Here is a 15,237-nt window from a genome sequence, read left to right as displayed (position 1 = left end):
GCATTTCTTTTGTAGTTCCTGATTCTTGTGTGAGACTCAGGCCTTCAAGTTTAGGTCTGCTTCTTTTTGTGAACTTTATGTGTCTTTGTTATTTACTTTTTGGGCATGAAAGGCTGGTTCCTCTAAGTTTCCAATTCTCTCCTTTGATTTTATTTTGGAGTGGCCAGATTGCTTTTGTCTTCAGGAGTTTCCACAGAGTCCCAATTCAGATGAGGGCCAGATGCTCTCAGGCTTTCTCCTAAGGTCTGGATCCCTCCAGGAAAGATTTTGGCCTCAGTAATTTGGGGGTTGGACTGGCCTGGGAGCAGGGCCTAGGAAAATGCTGGTCTAGGGAAGCTGGTGGCTGTCCCACCCAGAGATGCAAAGGAAGATGGGGGCAGGAGGTGGCCTCAAGGGCTCCTGGGGACTACACTGAGGAGCTGAGTTGGTCTGGATGCAAAGGACCAGGAAGAGGAAAGGTCAGCCCCAGGCATCCAGGAGAGGCTGGTGGGTCATGCAGGCCCAGAGAAGTAGAAGGAGGTGAGGGCGGGGCCAGGCCCAGAGTGCTCCTGGGGGCCCAAGAAGGAACTGAGTTGGTCTGGATGCAAAGGATCAGGAAGCAACGGTTGTTCTCCAGGTGTCTGGGGCGCCAAGCTAAGAAATGGGACAGGACTCAGGGTAGGAGGAGAAACCCGCCGGGCAGATGGGAGGGTGAATGAGGCTGAGGGAGTCCAGGCGGGGAGGGCACGATCGACTTACCCTGGAGAGATGCCTGCGGGTCCTAGAGAGGCCTGCACATCATGCAGGCCCAGGGAAGCAGAGGAAAGTGAGGGAGCCATTTAAATTTTTTGAGATGGACTCTGCACTGTATTTTCAGTTCTGAGAACCACACAGATCCATAAGACCAAAACTTACTTGACTCTGTAATGTTGTGTACACAAAGATATGTCTGTGTGTGACTGTCTATGTCTAATGATTGAAATTAGCTTCTTAAATGTAACAGGTGTTATCTAACATTCAGCTCCTGCTCAGCTGAGGTTTCCTGTGGTAACAGGAATCAACAGGAGTACAATCCATCTCCAGAAGCATCGGCCTGCAGAGATCAATGGTCTACCTCCTCTGTACAAGCTAGAAAGGAGAGCATCATCTCTACCTGCTCCCATGGCTGCAGTGACAAAGGGAACCCACTTCACAGGGAATGGGCACTACAAATTCCCCAGCACAGCTCACCCATTCAGTGAAGACTTCACAGGCAAGTGTATTTGACACTGTTTTATCTGAGAAGTTCTGTGCCCCAAGGTGTTGTCTATTATTTTGATAGTCCTTTACCATGAATTTTTTATAGTGCCTATTTGTAGAAATATTAACTCAGCCCTTTTATGATGATAGCCTGATTGTGTCAACACATCCATCCGGTAGGGTTCTGGTGGACTAGAGAAGGTGTGAAGAAGGTGAATTGGGACAAAACATGTCTTTGAGGTGGCCCTCTGTCATCATGTGCTGGATTGTTTCTCAGAGCACATTTCCCTGTGTCCTGTAGGTGAATGAGTTTGGGAAATGCTGTTGCTGAGTTCTGTCTGAGCAAGCTGGTCAGCTTGTGAGAAGAATCAGATGAAAGGTGTTTACCCTGACTGCATAAAGGCATTCCTTTGTGTATGTGTGCTAACCCACTGCTAATATCTCCTGTTTTGTGAAACACATTATGGGAACCTAAGGAACCACGTTCTCGGGACGGGAACTGTGGCGAAGCAAACTGTTTCTGTGCTATGTGAGAGGTGCTGCACCCCCAGTTGTTGTCCATAATTCTGAGAGTCTCAGAAACAGTCAGAGTTGATGTGAATAATATTGAAGGTAATATTTGAAAACATTAAAACCAATCCAAGTGATCTACAAAAAATGCATACGTCTATCAAAATTTTAAATAAAAGCGTATCGCACCCTCCACATCCGTGGTCCCATCTCCGTGCCCTGGCTTCACGGCCGTGCTACCTACCCCCATAACAAAGGTCTGGAAACTCCATGGATTCTGTGGATTGGTTTCTAACAGCACAGTTCATACTCCAGAAAACTATGGCAATTTATGCTACAGACTTCACATTTCTGTTTAAAAAAAAAAATGTGAAGGGGCTGGGGAGATAGCTCAGTGGGGAAAGCATTTGACACACACTTGAGAACCTGAGTTCAGATCCACAGACCCCGAATAAAAGCTGGAGTCTGTAACATGTAACTTTAGTGCCCTTACCACAATGTGGGAGTCAGAAACAGGAGGATCCCAGCAGGCCAGGGAGCCTGAAGCATGCAGCCATGAAGGACAAAGGGACCCTGTGTCACACAGGCAGAAGAAAAGGACCCACATCCAAATCATTCTCTGACCCCCCCCACCCCCCCACCTCCCCACCTCCAGGGGGTCTGGAATTGAGTGGGGAATGTATGAAATTTTAAAAGCTCAATAAAAAAAGAAAAATTAAATTAAACAATAAAAATAAATATTGCATCTATAAGGGCAATGAAATGGAATTTGAGCTGTAAAATCAAATATCATTTTTATTTTTATTTAAAAGAGTAAATAATTTATCGGGAAAGCTGGCTACTGATGTGGGCCTGTTGTAAATCATGATTATGTTTTAGTTGAGATGCATTAAGATTAATGCATGTTTAACTATTTTCCCAGCACATCAAAATCATCACTATTAGAAACTGAATTGCCAAGTTCCGCTAACATACTGAGCTTCTATTTAATTCTCTTATAAAGGCAAAAATAATAGTAAGTCAAAGATTAGGTTATGGGAAGAGGAATTCATAGCTGATAGGAAACTCCTTTTACCATATGGAAATAGAAACTTTCTCACTAGTTGAATATATGGCTGGGGATCTGTTTCTTTCAGGAAATAGCATTCTGTCTCCATTCTGCTGGGTGCCTACCGCAAGGGTGTTGGATAGATTTTCAAGTGAGCCAGCAGACAGGTTTTGGATGGGATTACCTACTGTTGCTGTTTTGAAAGAGTGGCCCTTCCACTGCTAAGAAATTTAGTCACCCTTGCTGTCTCTCTTACTAGCCTCATCCTCTGAGGGGCAAGAACCAGGGGCAGATGCAGCATCTGGGATCTTCCAAACTTGTCTTTAAAAAAGTTAAGCCATGAACACAGTATCTCACTGAGCAGGATCCTCCTGTGTGTGACACAGGTTCCAGCCACACCAAGAATGTGCTGAGTGTGCACATCAACCTAAGACAAGGCAGGGAGCCCACAGGCTGCTTGGAACTGCTCCCAGGAGCACTGGCGATTTTCCTGGGAATTGGAAGGTCTCCTGCATGCAGGGGGTCTCCTCGCGTGGGGGCACATTGAGGGACATGGAAGATTCGCTGTTCATCTGCAGAGCTGAGAAGAGGGAGTTGAAGCTTCTGGAGCTAGTTATAGGCAGTTGTGATTCCCCCAGTGTGGGTGCTGGGGATCGAACACTGATCCTCTGCAAAAGTGGCTCTTAACTGCTGAGCCATCGCTCAGCCCTCTTGTAATTCTTAAAACAACAAGATCTACACCAAATAATTGGGTAGAGCCTCTGGCTTAACTGTCAGGTTTGGCTAAATGATTTTATTATTTGATTATGACAACGGGAAATTAACGTTTATACAATTAGTGAGATGGGGCAGGGTTTCAAAGGCAATTGTGTGTGTGTGTGTCTTCTGTTTTCAAGTGTGTGCAGGCACAAGTACAGATGTTTGCAGAGGGCAGAGGGAACCCTAGAAGACACCATCCACGTTTTTTGGACAGGGTCTCTCACTGGCCTGGAACCTGGCCAGGAAACCCCAGGAATCTACCTGTTTCTGCCTCTCTGGCGATCAGATCCAAGCTTGACATCACACCTGGGGATTTTCAGCATGTGGGTTCTAGGGATCAAATTCAAGTTCTTACTCTCACAGAGGAAGTACCCGACTGGCCTCATCCATCACCTAATCCCCCAAAACCAACATAAGAGCTTTCTTTAAACTCCCACCCTTTCTAAGCAGACGGCTAAGCATATAACTAATCATTCCACACAAGACACGCACCTGTCTCTCTCAGTCCTCCACCGCCCTACGCAGTAAGCATTTTCTCCCTCACAGTGCATGAGGAACCAGGCTGCAGTAAGTGGATTGTCCGAGGTGCAGTGCTGAGTGTCAAGGTCCAGTCCTGCACTCAGCCAATTCTGACTCGAAAGCCACACAGAGAAGGGACTTTCTGAAGACTATTCTGTGAAAGTTAGGAAATAAGAAATAAATAAAAGTAGTAAACAGGAACAGGAATCAGAATGGTCATAACCCAAATAGTTCTGAGCCAGCATTACTGCACTTTTGGGGTTTACTTATTTACTTTCAAAATACTTTATTTGGTGCCGGAGAGATAGCTCAACAGTTAAAAGCACTGGCTGCTCTTACAGAAGACCTGGGTTCAATTACCAACAACAATGTAGTGGCTAACAACTGTCCATAGCTTCAGTTCCAGGGGATCCGACACCCTACTCTTACCTCCGTGGGCATTGCATGACACAGGTGCATTTACATACATGTAGGAAATGCACTCATACAAATAAAATAATTAAAATAATAAATAAAATATTAAAAATATTTTATTTTCTTATTTTTATTTTATGTGGATGGATGCTTTGTATGTATATATGTTCACTACATGCATGCAGTGTCCACAGAGGGCAGAAGAAGATGTCAGATATCTTGGAGCTGGAGGTATAGTTGGTTGTGAGCCCCTATGAGAGTGCTGTGAACTGAGCCTGGGTCCTCTGCAAGGTCAGTGCTCTTAACCTCTGGAGCCATCTAGCCACCCTTGGATTTAGTTTTTTTTTTTTTAATTTATTGATAAGCTAAGTCTGGCTGGCTTTTTGTATTCATCTATCAATCTATCATCTATCTATCATCTATCTATTATCTATTTTTATTTCCAATGACAATTGAATATAGATTCATCCCTCACTAGCAAGTAATTCCAGGGAGTCACTATTGAAAATCAATATATTATATATATATATATAAATGAGTGGGGGGCTACAGGGTCAAATTTCTATCCAAAAATATCCTTCAGGGTAGATCCATCTCAAATTTCAAATATTCGCTAAAGTTATTTCCAAACTATGAAGGCAAATGAAGTTAATTCTCAGAAACAATAAAGGAAATAAAGTTAATACCAAAGAAGGAATGTAAACCTCTGATAATATATTATGATATGTTTATAGGAAAATACAGACTCCCCTCATTAACGATCTCAATATATTCATCACATATTTCATGCTCACGATCTTTATGGTCAGAGACTCAGTATAAAATCTCATCATTGCAGATTAAAAACCCAACTCTGTGTAACTCATACATATGTGTTTCAAATGTTGCTTAATATTGTAAACTATAAAAATTTCTATTATAATTTCTAGCTTCAAGGAAGAGTCAAATAAATAAAGCCAGATAAAAATTAATTAAATTAAATTTAGCATGATACTCACCTTGATGGTATTACTAGTCAGCAGGTAGGAAAACGTGAAAGTAGAGGGTCCACTGAATGAGCTGTGCACTGTGCCTGCACACACATTTCTCAACATTCTTTAAACACTAGCTTCAAGTTGTCATACATTTAATAAATATTGTTAAGTGCTTAACTATAAGCAGGAAGTTTTTCTAAGAAACAGTCATGAGCAAAATTGAAAATCAACATTGTATCAGTTCATTTGTTTTTCTACCCATGGGATTTGCTTGGCTAAAAGTACCATTTGGGATAAGCAATATGAAATGTCCTATATTAAAATGTGATAATTTTGTCATTACTGGTAGCTAAATTAATCAATATTGTTGTAATATTGGACAGACTACTTTTCAGAAAGCCACATATGTCAATGCAGCAAACCCCTCAGACTCCAGTCCTGTGAATGCAGACTATTCATAGCGCTGTAAAAACTCAAATTTGGGGTCATTACCAAGGCAACAGCTACTTAAAACTGAGGGTTTTTAAATAAATTATTTGGTTTTGATTCTTTCAGGAAATGTTGTGATGTTTACAACTGAAGATCAATACAAATTTACTCTTTTCTACTACTCTGAAATACTCTATGGTATGAACAACACCCATCAACGTAAAATGAGTATCCGGTTCTTGGGCTGTATCAGGGGAATGTATAAAGAAGGAGGAAATTCAAATTTATTTCATGATCTTACTGGGCAGACATATAAATAGCCATGAAGAAATGTCTCCCCACTTACCTGGAGCTAACAGTTCTTGCTCCTTCCAAAACAGGAGCAGCCCTCCCCATCCATCCGTCCGTCACTCAAAGGGGATGCAGTTGCATCTCTGGAGAGGAAGAAAATTCTGTTCAATTTTTTCCAGAAATGCTGGGTAAATCTATTTGATTTATACAAAGAGTTTAGTTCTTTTGCTAGGAATCTGTCTGGAGGCAGGTCAAAACAGCATCCGAAATCTGCTCGGGTTGGCTTCCTAAATCAATCAATCATTCAATCAATCAATCAGTCAATCTGTCTCTCTCTCTCCCCCTCCCTCCCTTCCTCCCTCCCTCCCTTCCTCCCTCCCTCTCCCTCTCTCCCTCTCTCCCTCTCTCCTTCTCTCCTTGTTACTATTTTTTCTAGTTAGTAAAGTAAGTCCATGATCATTTGAGAAAAGTTTCGGGCTTTGCAATATCCAGATGCCAATCACACCAGTCTTTTAAACTGCCTCCACTGCTGACCCTGCCCAGGAATCAGCACCTGCCTTTGGGGAGATCTTTGTACCAGTCGCTGGGGAGATAAGGACACACATGCACCTGCATCTAATTCCCTTTTATTTGTCTTCACGAGAAATGTGATTACTGATGTTGAATATCTTACAGATGAGCACTCCGCATGCTTTCTCTAGGATGCTCAAGGACACTAAGTGACTGTCGCTCATTTTTGTCTTATATACACACCTCCCCCAAATGGCTAAGTGAGAGTGCTTTACAAAATATACAATTAATTAGCAATTACAAAAGAAAGGGGCAGCCCAAATCAATAGTCCTACAAGGCACATACTGTAGATTTCTTACTCTGTATTTTTTATCCTTTAATCATAATTTTTAGTGACTGGGACATTTAAGTACTTCATTAAAAGAAAGTTTATTATAAGCAAGTTGAAAGGAAGGTACAGTTGGGCAACCTTCCTGTGATACACTAATTAGGAAAAACACATTAATTCTGACCTTCAACACTGTTGATACCCTGGTATTTGTTTTCCTCGGAGTGGGAGCAAGTAATTTTGCCAGAAAGTGCTTTAAGAAAAAAGAAAGAACACAAACAACTTCAACACCCCCCAAGTCTTTCCAAGGTATATTTCAGTCACAAGTTTTGCTTAACCTTTGATAATCAATATTGGATATAGTTATTGAAAAGCAAATCTATGAACCTATTTCTTGGCCCAGCTGTTCAATGAACAAGCACAGTGACCTAGGAAAATAAATAGTGTGGGAGCCAAGGGAAGGAACGACGACTTTCAGACAGGGAGGATACACTAAGGGTAACAGAGTCAGAGATGGGAATGTCTGGTTGAGTGAATTCACCTGTGTGGTCTGAGAGTGACAGGCTCCATGTACACACCATACAGTAACAGAAGTCACACTAACCCAGGGCAACTAAGCATCTCATGAACAAACATGGCCATGATCTACTTTAGTACATGTAGTTAAGAGGTCTAAATAACGGGGTTGGAGAGATGGCTTAGCACATAAGAGCACTCAGTGGACCCAAGTTCAGGTCCCAGCACCAACATGGCAGCTAACAACCATCTGTAACTCCAGTTCCAGGGGATCCAACGCCTACTTCTGGCCTCTGTGGGCATTGTACACATAGGTGCACATACATTCATGCAGGCAAACCAAAATAAATAAATAAATAAATAAATAAATAAATAAATAAATAAATAAATAAATAAATAAAAAATAATAAATTCATATACATAAATAAAATTTTTTTAAAGAATTCTAAACAAGCACTTAGGAAATGCCTTCAAATATCATAAATGACATTGACACATGAGGAAGCAATATTTTTCCCATTCCCCAACTTATAAAAGCCTGTTTATAAATACTTATGGGTCAGCCTTCACATTCATTTAGTGAATGTTTCTACAATATTGCTCTTTGTTTAAAATATTGATTATAAGCTCTCTTCTGACCTCCGCGGCACTGCACAACATGGGTGCACTCTCATACATGCAGGCAATACACTCATACACATCAAATAAAAATAATAAATAAAATATTTTTAAAATATTGATTATAAAGGTTGGGTGTTTAGCTCAGTGGCAGAGTACTAGTGTTCTAAGAGCAAGGCCCTGGGTTGGTCCTCAAGACCAAAAAGGGAAAAAAAATTTTTAAAAAGGAAATATTAATTATGTGGGTGTTCGGGAAACCAAACTGTTCTGACAGTGCCCATAGGAGATAATATTTTCATAGATCTAAACTCTCTGTTAGCTTCAAACAGCCTTTGAATTAACTTGCATCTGTTTCTTTTATCATCAAACACAGATACCTTGTTTCCTGATATCCCAAACCCTGTATGTGTCCATATACGCTCATGTTACGATCATAAACACACTCACGTGTATTGGCTTGAACTGCCTAGGACCTTTCTATGTGATGTGTTGGACATTCCATAACCTTATGAAACTACTTCAATGCTGTTAAAACCTTGGCATATCTTAATTGCCTTCTGCATTAGTACAATACTTGTAAATTTATTTTTCATTTCTTGCAACTCAACTGAGTATAGGGAGACTTCCCCAGAAAGAACGCTTTCTGTAGCCATGACACTCGCCCCTTGGAAACTTGCTGCTTTTTGATCGTATAAAGTGGACTAGTTTGTATATATTCTCCAAAAAATTAATTTAAAGCATCTAAAGTATCACAATAAGTTTCTGTTAGTTACAGTAGACATTCATTAAAGTGTGATGATTAATTTTTTGTTTCAGAGAAGATTCAAGTGCTGTCGTTTTCAAAATACTATATCTTCCCAAACTGATTCCAGTGGCCCAAAGAGATGTTTCATGAGATCGTGTGCTAACAGATCCAGCTTAGTGGGGAAATTCAAATAACGCTATGCAGACTACCTCTCAGTGTATGTATTGATGGAGGCCATTCTTGAAAGCTAATCATCCTTCTTCGCTTGTTCATAAGCTTTCAGTAGCTTCTGGTGAGCTTCCCTACATTAGCTCTGACCTGCTTACTTTGGCCTCATCTCTTTACCCACATGCCTCCTGTTTTCCTGTGTAGCTCTCTGGCCTCTTCAGCCCAGTTGCTTTGATCAAGTGTAGGACATTCTCTCACATGTCTCTTGTACTGTTGTCCCTGCTTATAAGGCCTTCTTCTTTCTTTCACATAGCCAACCCACTACTCATCATGAAGCTGCTAGCTCAGCTATTCCTCTAAAGAGTCTTACAACAATTGTTCCCTTTCTCCGATGCCAAATCCAGGTTAGGGTTGTCTCCAATGTACTCCCACAGAAGCTGAGAATTTCTGTGCCTTAGCCATCATTACACTCCGTTGCAATCCATTGTTCACTGATCAGTTTTCCATAGTGTTTGAAACTATGACTGTCTTCTGACAGCTTTAACACTGAGCCTTGCATAGCACAAGATACATACCAGCTGTTCAATAAATATTCGTTGACTAAAGAATTAACTAAATGAGTGACAGAAAAAAATCCATAAGAAGAATTGCTTAGCTGTAAGAATTACTTAATGGAGAGATTTATTATGTGTTGGAATATATTAAGCATTTGGAAAGCTACCTTCTTAAATGTATTGATATCTTAGATTGATAACTCAATTTGTTTGGTCTCCATGGCCTTACAAGGAGAAGGTGTAAAGCTGACAGTACTAGAGACAAAAGTAAATTTTTAATGATCTCTGTCAGTGGTGAAGTCGTTTCTACGTTGACTGCTGTAGCCAGAGTGATGCGTCAGTGGTCAGTGGTGGCTTTCTTCCCTGTCGTCATTACTGCACAATGACTGGAAGGCAGGCTGTCCCACATCTCTCAGATACAGAATCTCTTTAGGGTTATTAAATATTGAGGTTAATGAATATTTTGACACTTTTACCTGTACAGATCATTAGGGTGTATTATAATAGGTTTAAGATGACGGTCATAATTAACATATACAGTACAATAAAAAGGACTTTTAATTTTGAAAGTGCTTTATAAACAACAATGATCAATGCTGTGGATGGATTTTCAGCATCGTTCTGATTGAATTTTATTTCAAGGGCAATGGAGGCATTGATGTTGACAGGCTGCTCCAGAAGGTGGTGCTGACGGCAGTAGAGTGCGCGTTCGTCAGTCTTTGCAAAACCAGTCTCCCAACCTGGTGGTGAGCAGCTTATGTTCCTCTCTCATTCTGAATCTGTTTCTCCACTTGTGCCGTGGACTATTGGAAGTTTTCCATGCAAGAAGCAATATAGAGTACTGACAAACCATAACTCAGTGATAGTTACGTATGTGTCTAGGGTTGCTGCTCTGTAAGTCAGGACTTGAAGGATGGGCCTTTCTATGTCCCATATATATTTCCCCAAACACGTAAATCTTTGTGATACTCTTTTTATGACCTTTCTCTACTATACACCCTGATCATCCATTTTATTTTTTTTGACCTGTGAACTTCTGACCTATTCTTTTTAATTGTCGCTCATCCTTCTTGGGGACTTCAGTGTCCAATCCTCACAACTGCACTTTGTAGCTATGTTGACATACTGGATGCATTTGTAAACCTAGATCTTATTTCTTCCCTATTGCTCCTAATCACTTAAAAAGTAGGTTCCATGTGTCCATTTCCCCCCCTATGAATCACTCACTGACCTACATGGTGTCTAATTTTCTACTTCTTTGTTGAAAATGTTTTCTTGAAGATTATCACTTCTTTTCAAAACAGTTAGCATTTTAAACATTTCCACACTAGATGCCAATAAATGGTATTAGAGTCAGCATGTCCTTTAAAGAAACAAAGATAAACAAACAGTTCTAGCAAGTATGTCCCTCTGTTTCCTGAAACCTGTTTCAAGCCTTTGGCTTTACTCTCCTGTCATTCTGTCTGTAAATAGCTCTCCAGTTTCACCCCATTAACCTATGATTATAGTTATAAACAGGATATTTAGCCAACTAACCACAGTCCCCAATGTGAGGAGTTTAAAGTAGTATAGTAAAAATCATATACCAAACACATAAGCAATGGCAAATGATTTCTATCTCCAGATTTGAGACATATCATAAGTCCTCCTGATTGGAAAAACAGAAGTTGAACAAAGATTTTTTTTTAAAACGTAGTTGTTTATAAAAACCTTATCAAGCCAGCTAGGACTGGTGGCACAATTCTGTAATTACAGAAACCTGGGAAGCTGAGGCAGAAGGATCACAATGAGAGGCCACCTAGATTAGGTTGACCTATAGGCGTGTCTGTCAGGTATTGTCTGAGCTAAGTCGACTGAGGCAGGGAGACCTGCCTACTGTGGGAGGCATCATTCCCTAGGCAGGTCATCCTGAATTGTGTGAGAGTCGGGGAAGTGAGTGGACACTAGCATAAGCACGTTCATCCATTGCTCTCCGCTCCTGACTGCCCATGTGACCAGCTGCATCAGGTTCCTGCCACTTCAGGTTCTTCCTCACAATGATGTAACCTGGACATATGATCCAAAGAAATCCGTTTCCTTTAAGTTGTTTTTCTCTGGGCACTTTATCACAACAACAGGAAATTGAACTAAGATATACATGTTGGCATCTGGTTCAGCTTAGGCAATGGCATGGTGAATGGCCCGAGCTTCTACGTGTGCCTCTGGAAGGTCCCCATGTTAAGGGCAAGCTCCATGCCCTAGAAGTGTGGGCTACATCTCAGGAGTACTGACAGAATCACAGTGGACACATTCTAACAAATGTAAAGCTAAGCCTTGGCAAAGTCAAAGTAATCTGAGGATTTTGCTTCCTGTCAAAACAGAATTTTATACTCTTTGGTACATGATAAGATAATGTAGAACCTAAGTGTCTATTGTCCATCAAATGAAGTAGACACAAACAGACCATCTAGATATTAGAGTTAGCCGACAAGAATTTCAAGATAATGTCAGTCATTGTCTCAGCCACAGTAAAGGACAGACAGACAGAAGGAATAAAATGGTAAAAAATCCATACAAACCTGAAACACTTAAAAGAATGAACCGCATTGCATATTAGTCAGTCTTGTGTCTACTGCCATAGACATTGTGGTAGTTTTCATGCTCCACTGGTCTGTACAGCAACTTCTCAGCCAAGAGACCATGCTACAGAGACGAGAGGAGAGGGAAGGGAGGGGAGGAGGAGAGGGGGGAGGAGAGAAGGAAAGAAGGAAATAAGAAAGAAAGGAATTTCTTTGGATCATAGTTTGGGAGGGTTTTTGTTTTTTTGGATTTTTGGTTTTTGGGGATTTTTTTTTATATAGACCAGACTGGTCTTGAACTCACAGAAATCTGCCTGCCACTGCCTGCTGGGATTAAAGGCATGTGCCACCACGCCCAGCACTAGTTTTGGAGATCTAAACTAACATTGGAGGAAAATAACAAGGAGCATAAGTGATAAATAAAAAAAAAAAGATACAGTCAGGGTAAAATATTACTAATTTTGTTAAGTACAAATGAACTATCCAAATAATGACAAACTGTCAGGGTGTTTTAAATTTGTTGTTCATATAAGATACACCTTAAAGAGTACTTATGTAGTTATATAATATAAGAAAACTAGATCTATAAATATCAAACAAGTAGACTTTAATATATTAACAATAATAGAAATGACTATGTGAATTTCATAGTGACAAAGGAACAATTCAGTAGAGGAACAATCTGACATTTTTGTTTACTTGTCTATTCCAATATAAATGAAACCAAAGTCAATAAAAAGAAACAGAGTCATTGAAAACCAAAAACAATCCTTTAGAATTTTGACACAAAAAACAGACAAGCATATATTCATAATTAGAACACAAACAATTTGATCCACATACACAATGGATAACATATATTATTAATTTTTAATACATGAGACTTCAACAGCTATATAATGTCTTTTAAGCATGAACAGGGTATTTTCAGAAGTTAGAATAATATGAGAATATGAATTGATTCTAAAATACATCTCTAACTATCAAATTAGACTAGAATTAAATGATAACCAAATTGGAATACATCCCACATCTAGAAGAACTGAAAATAGAAGTTAATAGAATTGAATTAGAATAAATTCTAAATTATTAGAATTAAATAGAATTTGAGCTTAATGATAATATATGGCATATAAAAACTTACAGAATAGATCAAAATCAGTGTATATCTAGAATAGTACATTTTTTGAATGCACATATTTTAAAATAAGATAATTAAAATTAGCTGATTTTCAAATTTAAAAAAGTAAACACACAGAAAAGAAAGCAGGTTACATGAATGGATAAACCTAATGTAGGCAGAACACAGCAACTGAGGCGTTTGAGGCTGGGTGAGATGTTTACAAGAAGAGAGCAGATCATGTAAAGCTACACACTGAGAATTCATAACCTAATTTTATGCATCTTTGTGATATGTATATGTAGATTCAAGTCAAATCACAAGAATGCATTTAAGAAAGTTTTGCTAAATAGATACATTTACTGAAGGTTTAAAAATCAGTTAGTCATCAAAAGTGAGTCACTTAATTCACTTCTTTAGCATTTTTCCACTAAATGTCAGAACACTTTGTTTTTAAGAATTAGTCTAGGTGCCAGAGATGGCTCAGTCATTAAGAGTGCTTGTCCCAAAATCATGAGGAATGGGATTTGAATCCCAGCACCTGTTTAACAAGCCAGGCATTCTGTAAATACCTGTAACCCCAGCTGTGAGGAGGTCACTGGGGCTCACTGGCTTACATCCCGCCTGAGAAAATGTGAGGCCCAAATGCAGGGAGAGACCCTGCCTTCAAGGAACAGAAGATTGATGGAGGATATCTGATGCCCTCTTCTGGCCTCTGCACACACACACACACACACACAAACGTGTGTACAAACATATGAACATGAACAAATAAATTTAGTTAGTTTAAAGTATTTTTAAATTATCGTGGTGGGCATCAATGGACAGTCATGAATGGAGTCCCAGAAGAAGAGGAGGGTGTGGTGAACTTGAGCAGTGCTGGGAAGATGTTCAAACCTGATGAAAGTTATAAACCCGCAAATCCAGATCTTTGAACAAATCTCAAGCTGGAAAACTATGCAAGTCCTGCCATAATCAAATCACTGGAAAACCAGTGGTGAAGAGAAAAAGGATTTTCTTTTTGCAGTAGGATCCAAGCAGGGTCTCTTGTACACTAAGCAAAAGCTCGACCACTTCAACTACAATGATTCTAGCCCTTCAGACCATGCTGGGTGAGGAAGAGATGATCTCCTTTAAGGGAGTCATGCTAGACAGGCTGAACAGGCTCCAGCTGATGAACTCGGGACCTCTGGGTACACAAACTTGACTTGGGGTGAAGAGAGGGCTCAGTGGTTAGGAGCACTGGCTGCTCTTGCAGAGAACCCAGGTTTGATTCCCAGTACCCACATAATGGCTAACAAAGGTCCTAACTCCAGTTCCAGGGGATCTGAGGCCCTGCTTTGCAGGACACGGGTGCACTTACACATATGCAGGCAATACACTCATACACATACAATAAAAATATAAATAAAATATGTTTTTAAGAAACTTGACTTGATAGGCCTTAACATATATGCCAAAATGCATGAAATCCTGTGGGCAGGCTATGGGGGTGCGGATAGGGAAGAGAGAGCTAAATATGATTAAGATGTATGAAATACACAAAAGTTCAATAAAATATATTTTTTAAACATTTTCAAGTGTGAATTGGGAACTTTTGAAGTTACCTGGGTTGGCCTTGCTCTCACTCTGTAGCCCAGGCATGCCTGGAGCTCCAAGGGTCTGCCCTCAGTCCCTGGGAGTCTAGGATTAGAGGCCTGTGCCTCCAGGCCTGGCTCAAGAGAAGAATCTGTAATCAGCAAGCAAGATGAGCACGTGTTGGTGCAGCTCCCTAACTAGGAGGCTGCCAGTCAGTGCTGCGGATTGCTGAGGGGCCAGAAGGGAAAGAAGTATAAGACAAAGAGGAGAAACTGCTCCTCTGAGAGGAACTGAAACGAAAAGTGAAGGAGAGAGAGAAGGGTTGGTATCAGGTGGGAGCATGGAGTCCAGGGCAGGCTTTGTGTAGTCCTGAGAAAAG

At 40.3% G+C, this 15,237-nt stretch overlaps 1 protein-coding gene across 1 annotated transcript in view; it reads left to right on the top strand.

Moving 5' to 3' along the window:
* Window positions 1–15,237, top strand: part of Ush2a (usherin) — an 828,188-nt gene that overhangs the window by 251,377 nt on the left and 561,574 nt on the right. Inside the window, 1 exon segment of the mRNA XM_008834819.2 lies at window positions 1,001–1,231. Within this exon segment, the coding sequence (XP_008833041.1) occupies window positions 1,001–1,231 (231 nt within the window).

Source organism: Nannospalax galili, unplaced genomic scaffold (assembly GCF_000622305.1).
Source record: "Nannospalax galili isolate Female #2095 unplaced genomic scaffold, S.galili_v1.0 scaffold657, whole genome shotgun sequence".
Taxonomy (NCBI): domain Eukaryota; kingdom Metazoa; phylum Chordata; class Mammalia; order Rodentia; family Spalacidae; genus Nannospalax; species Nannospalax galili.
Note: the sequence above shows the minus strand (reverse complement) of the source record. Positions and strands in the feature narration are given on the sequence as shown.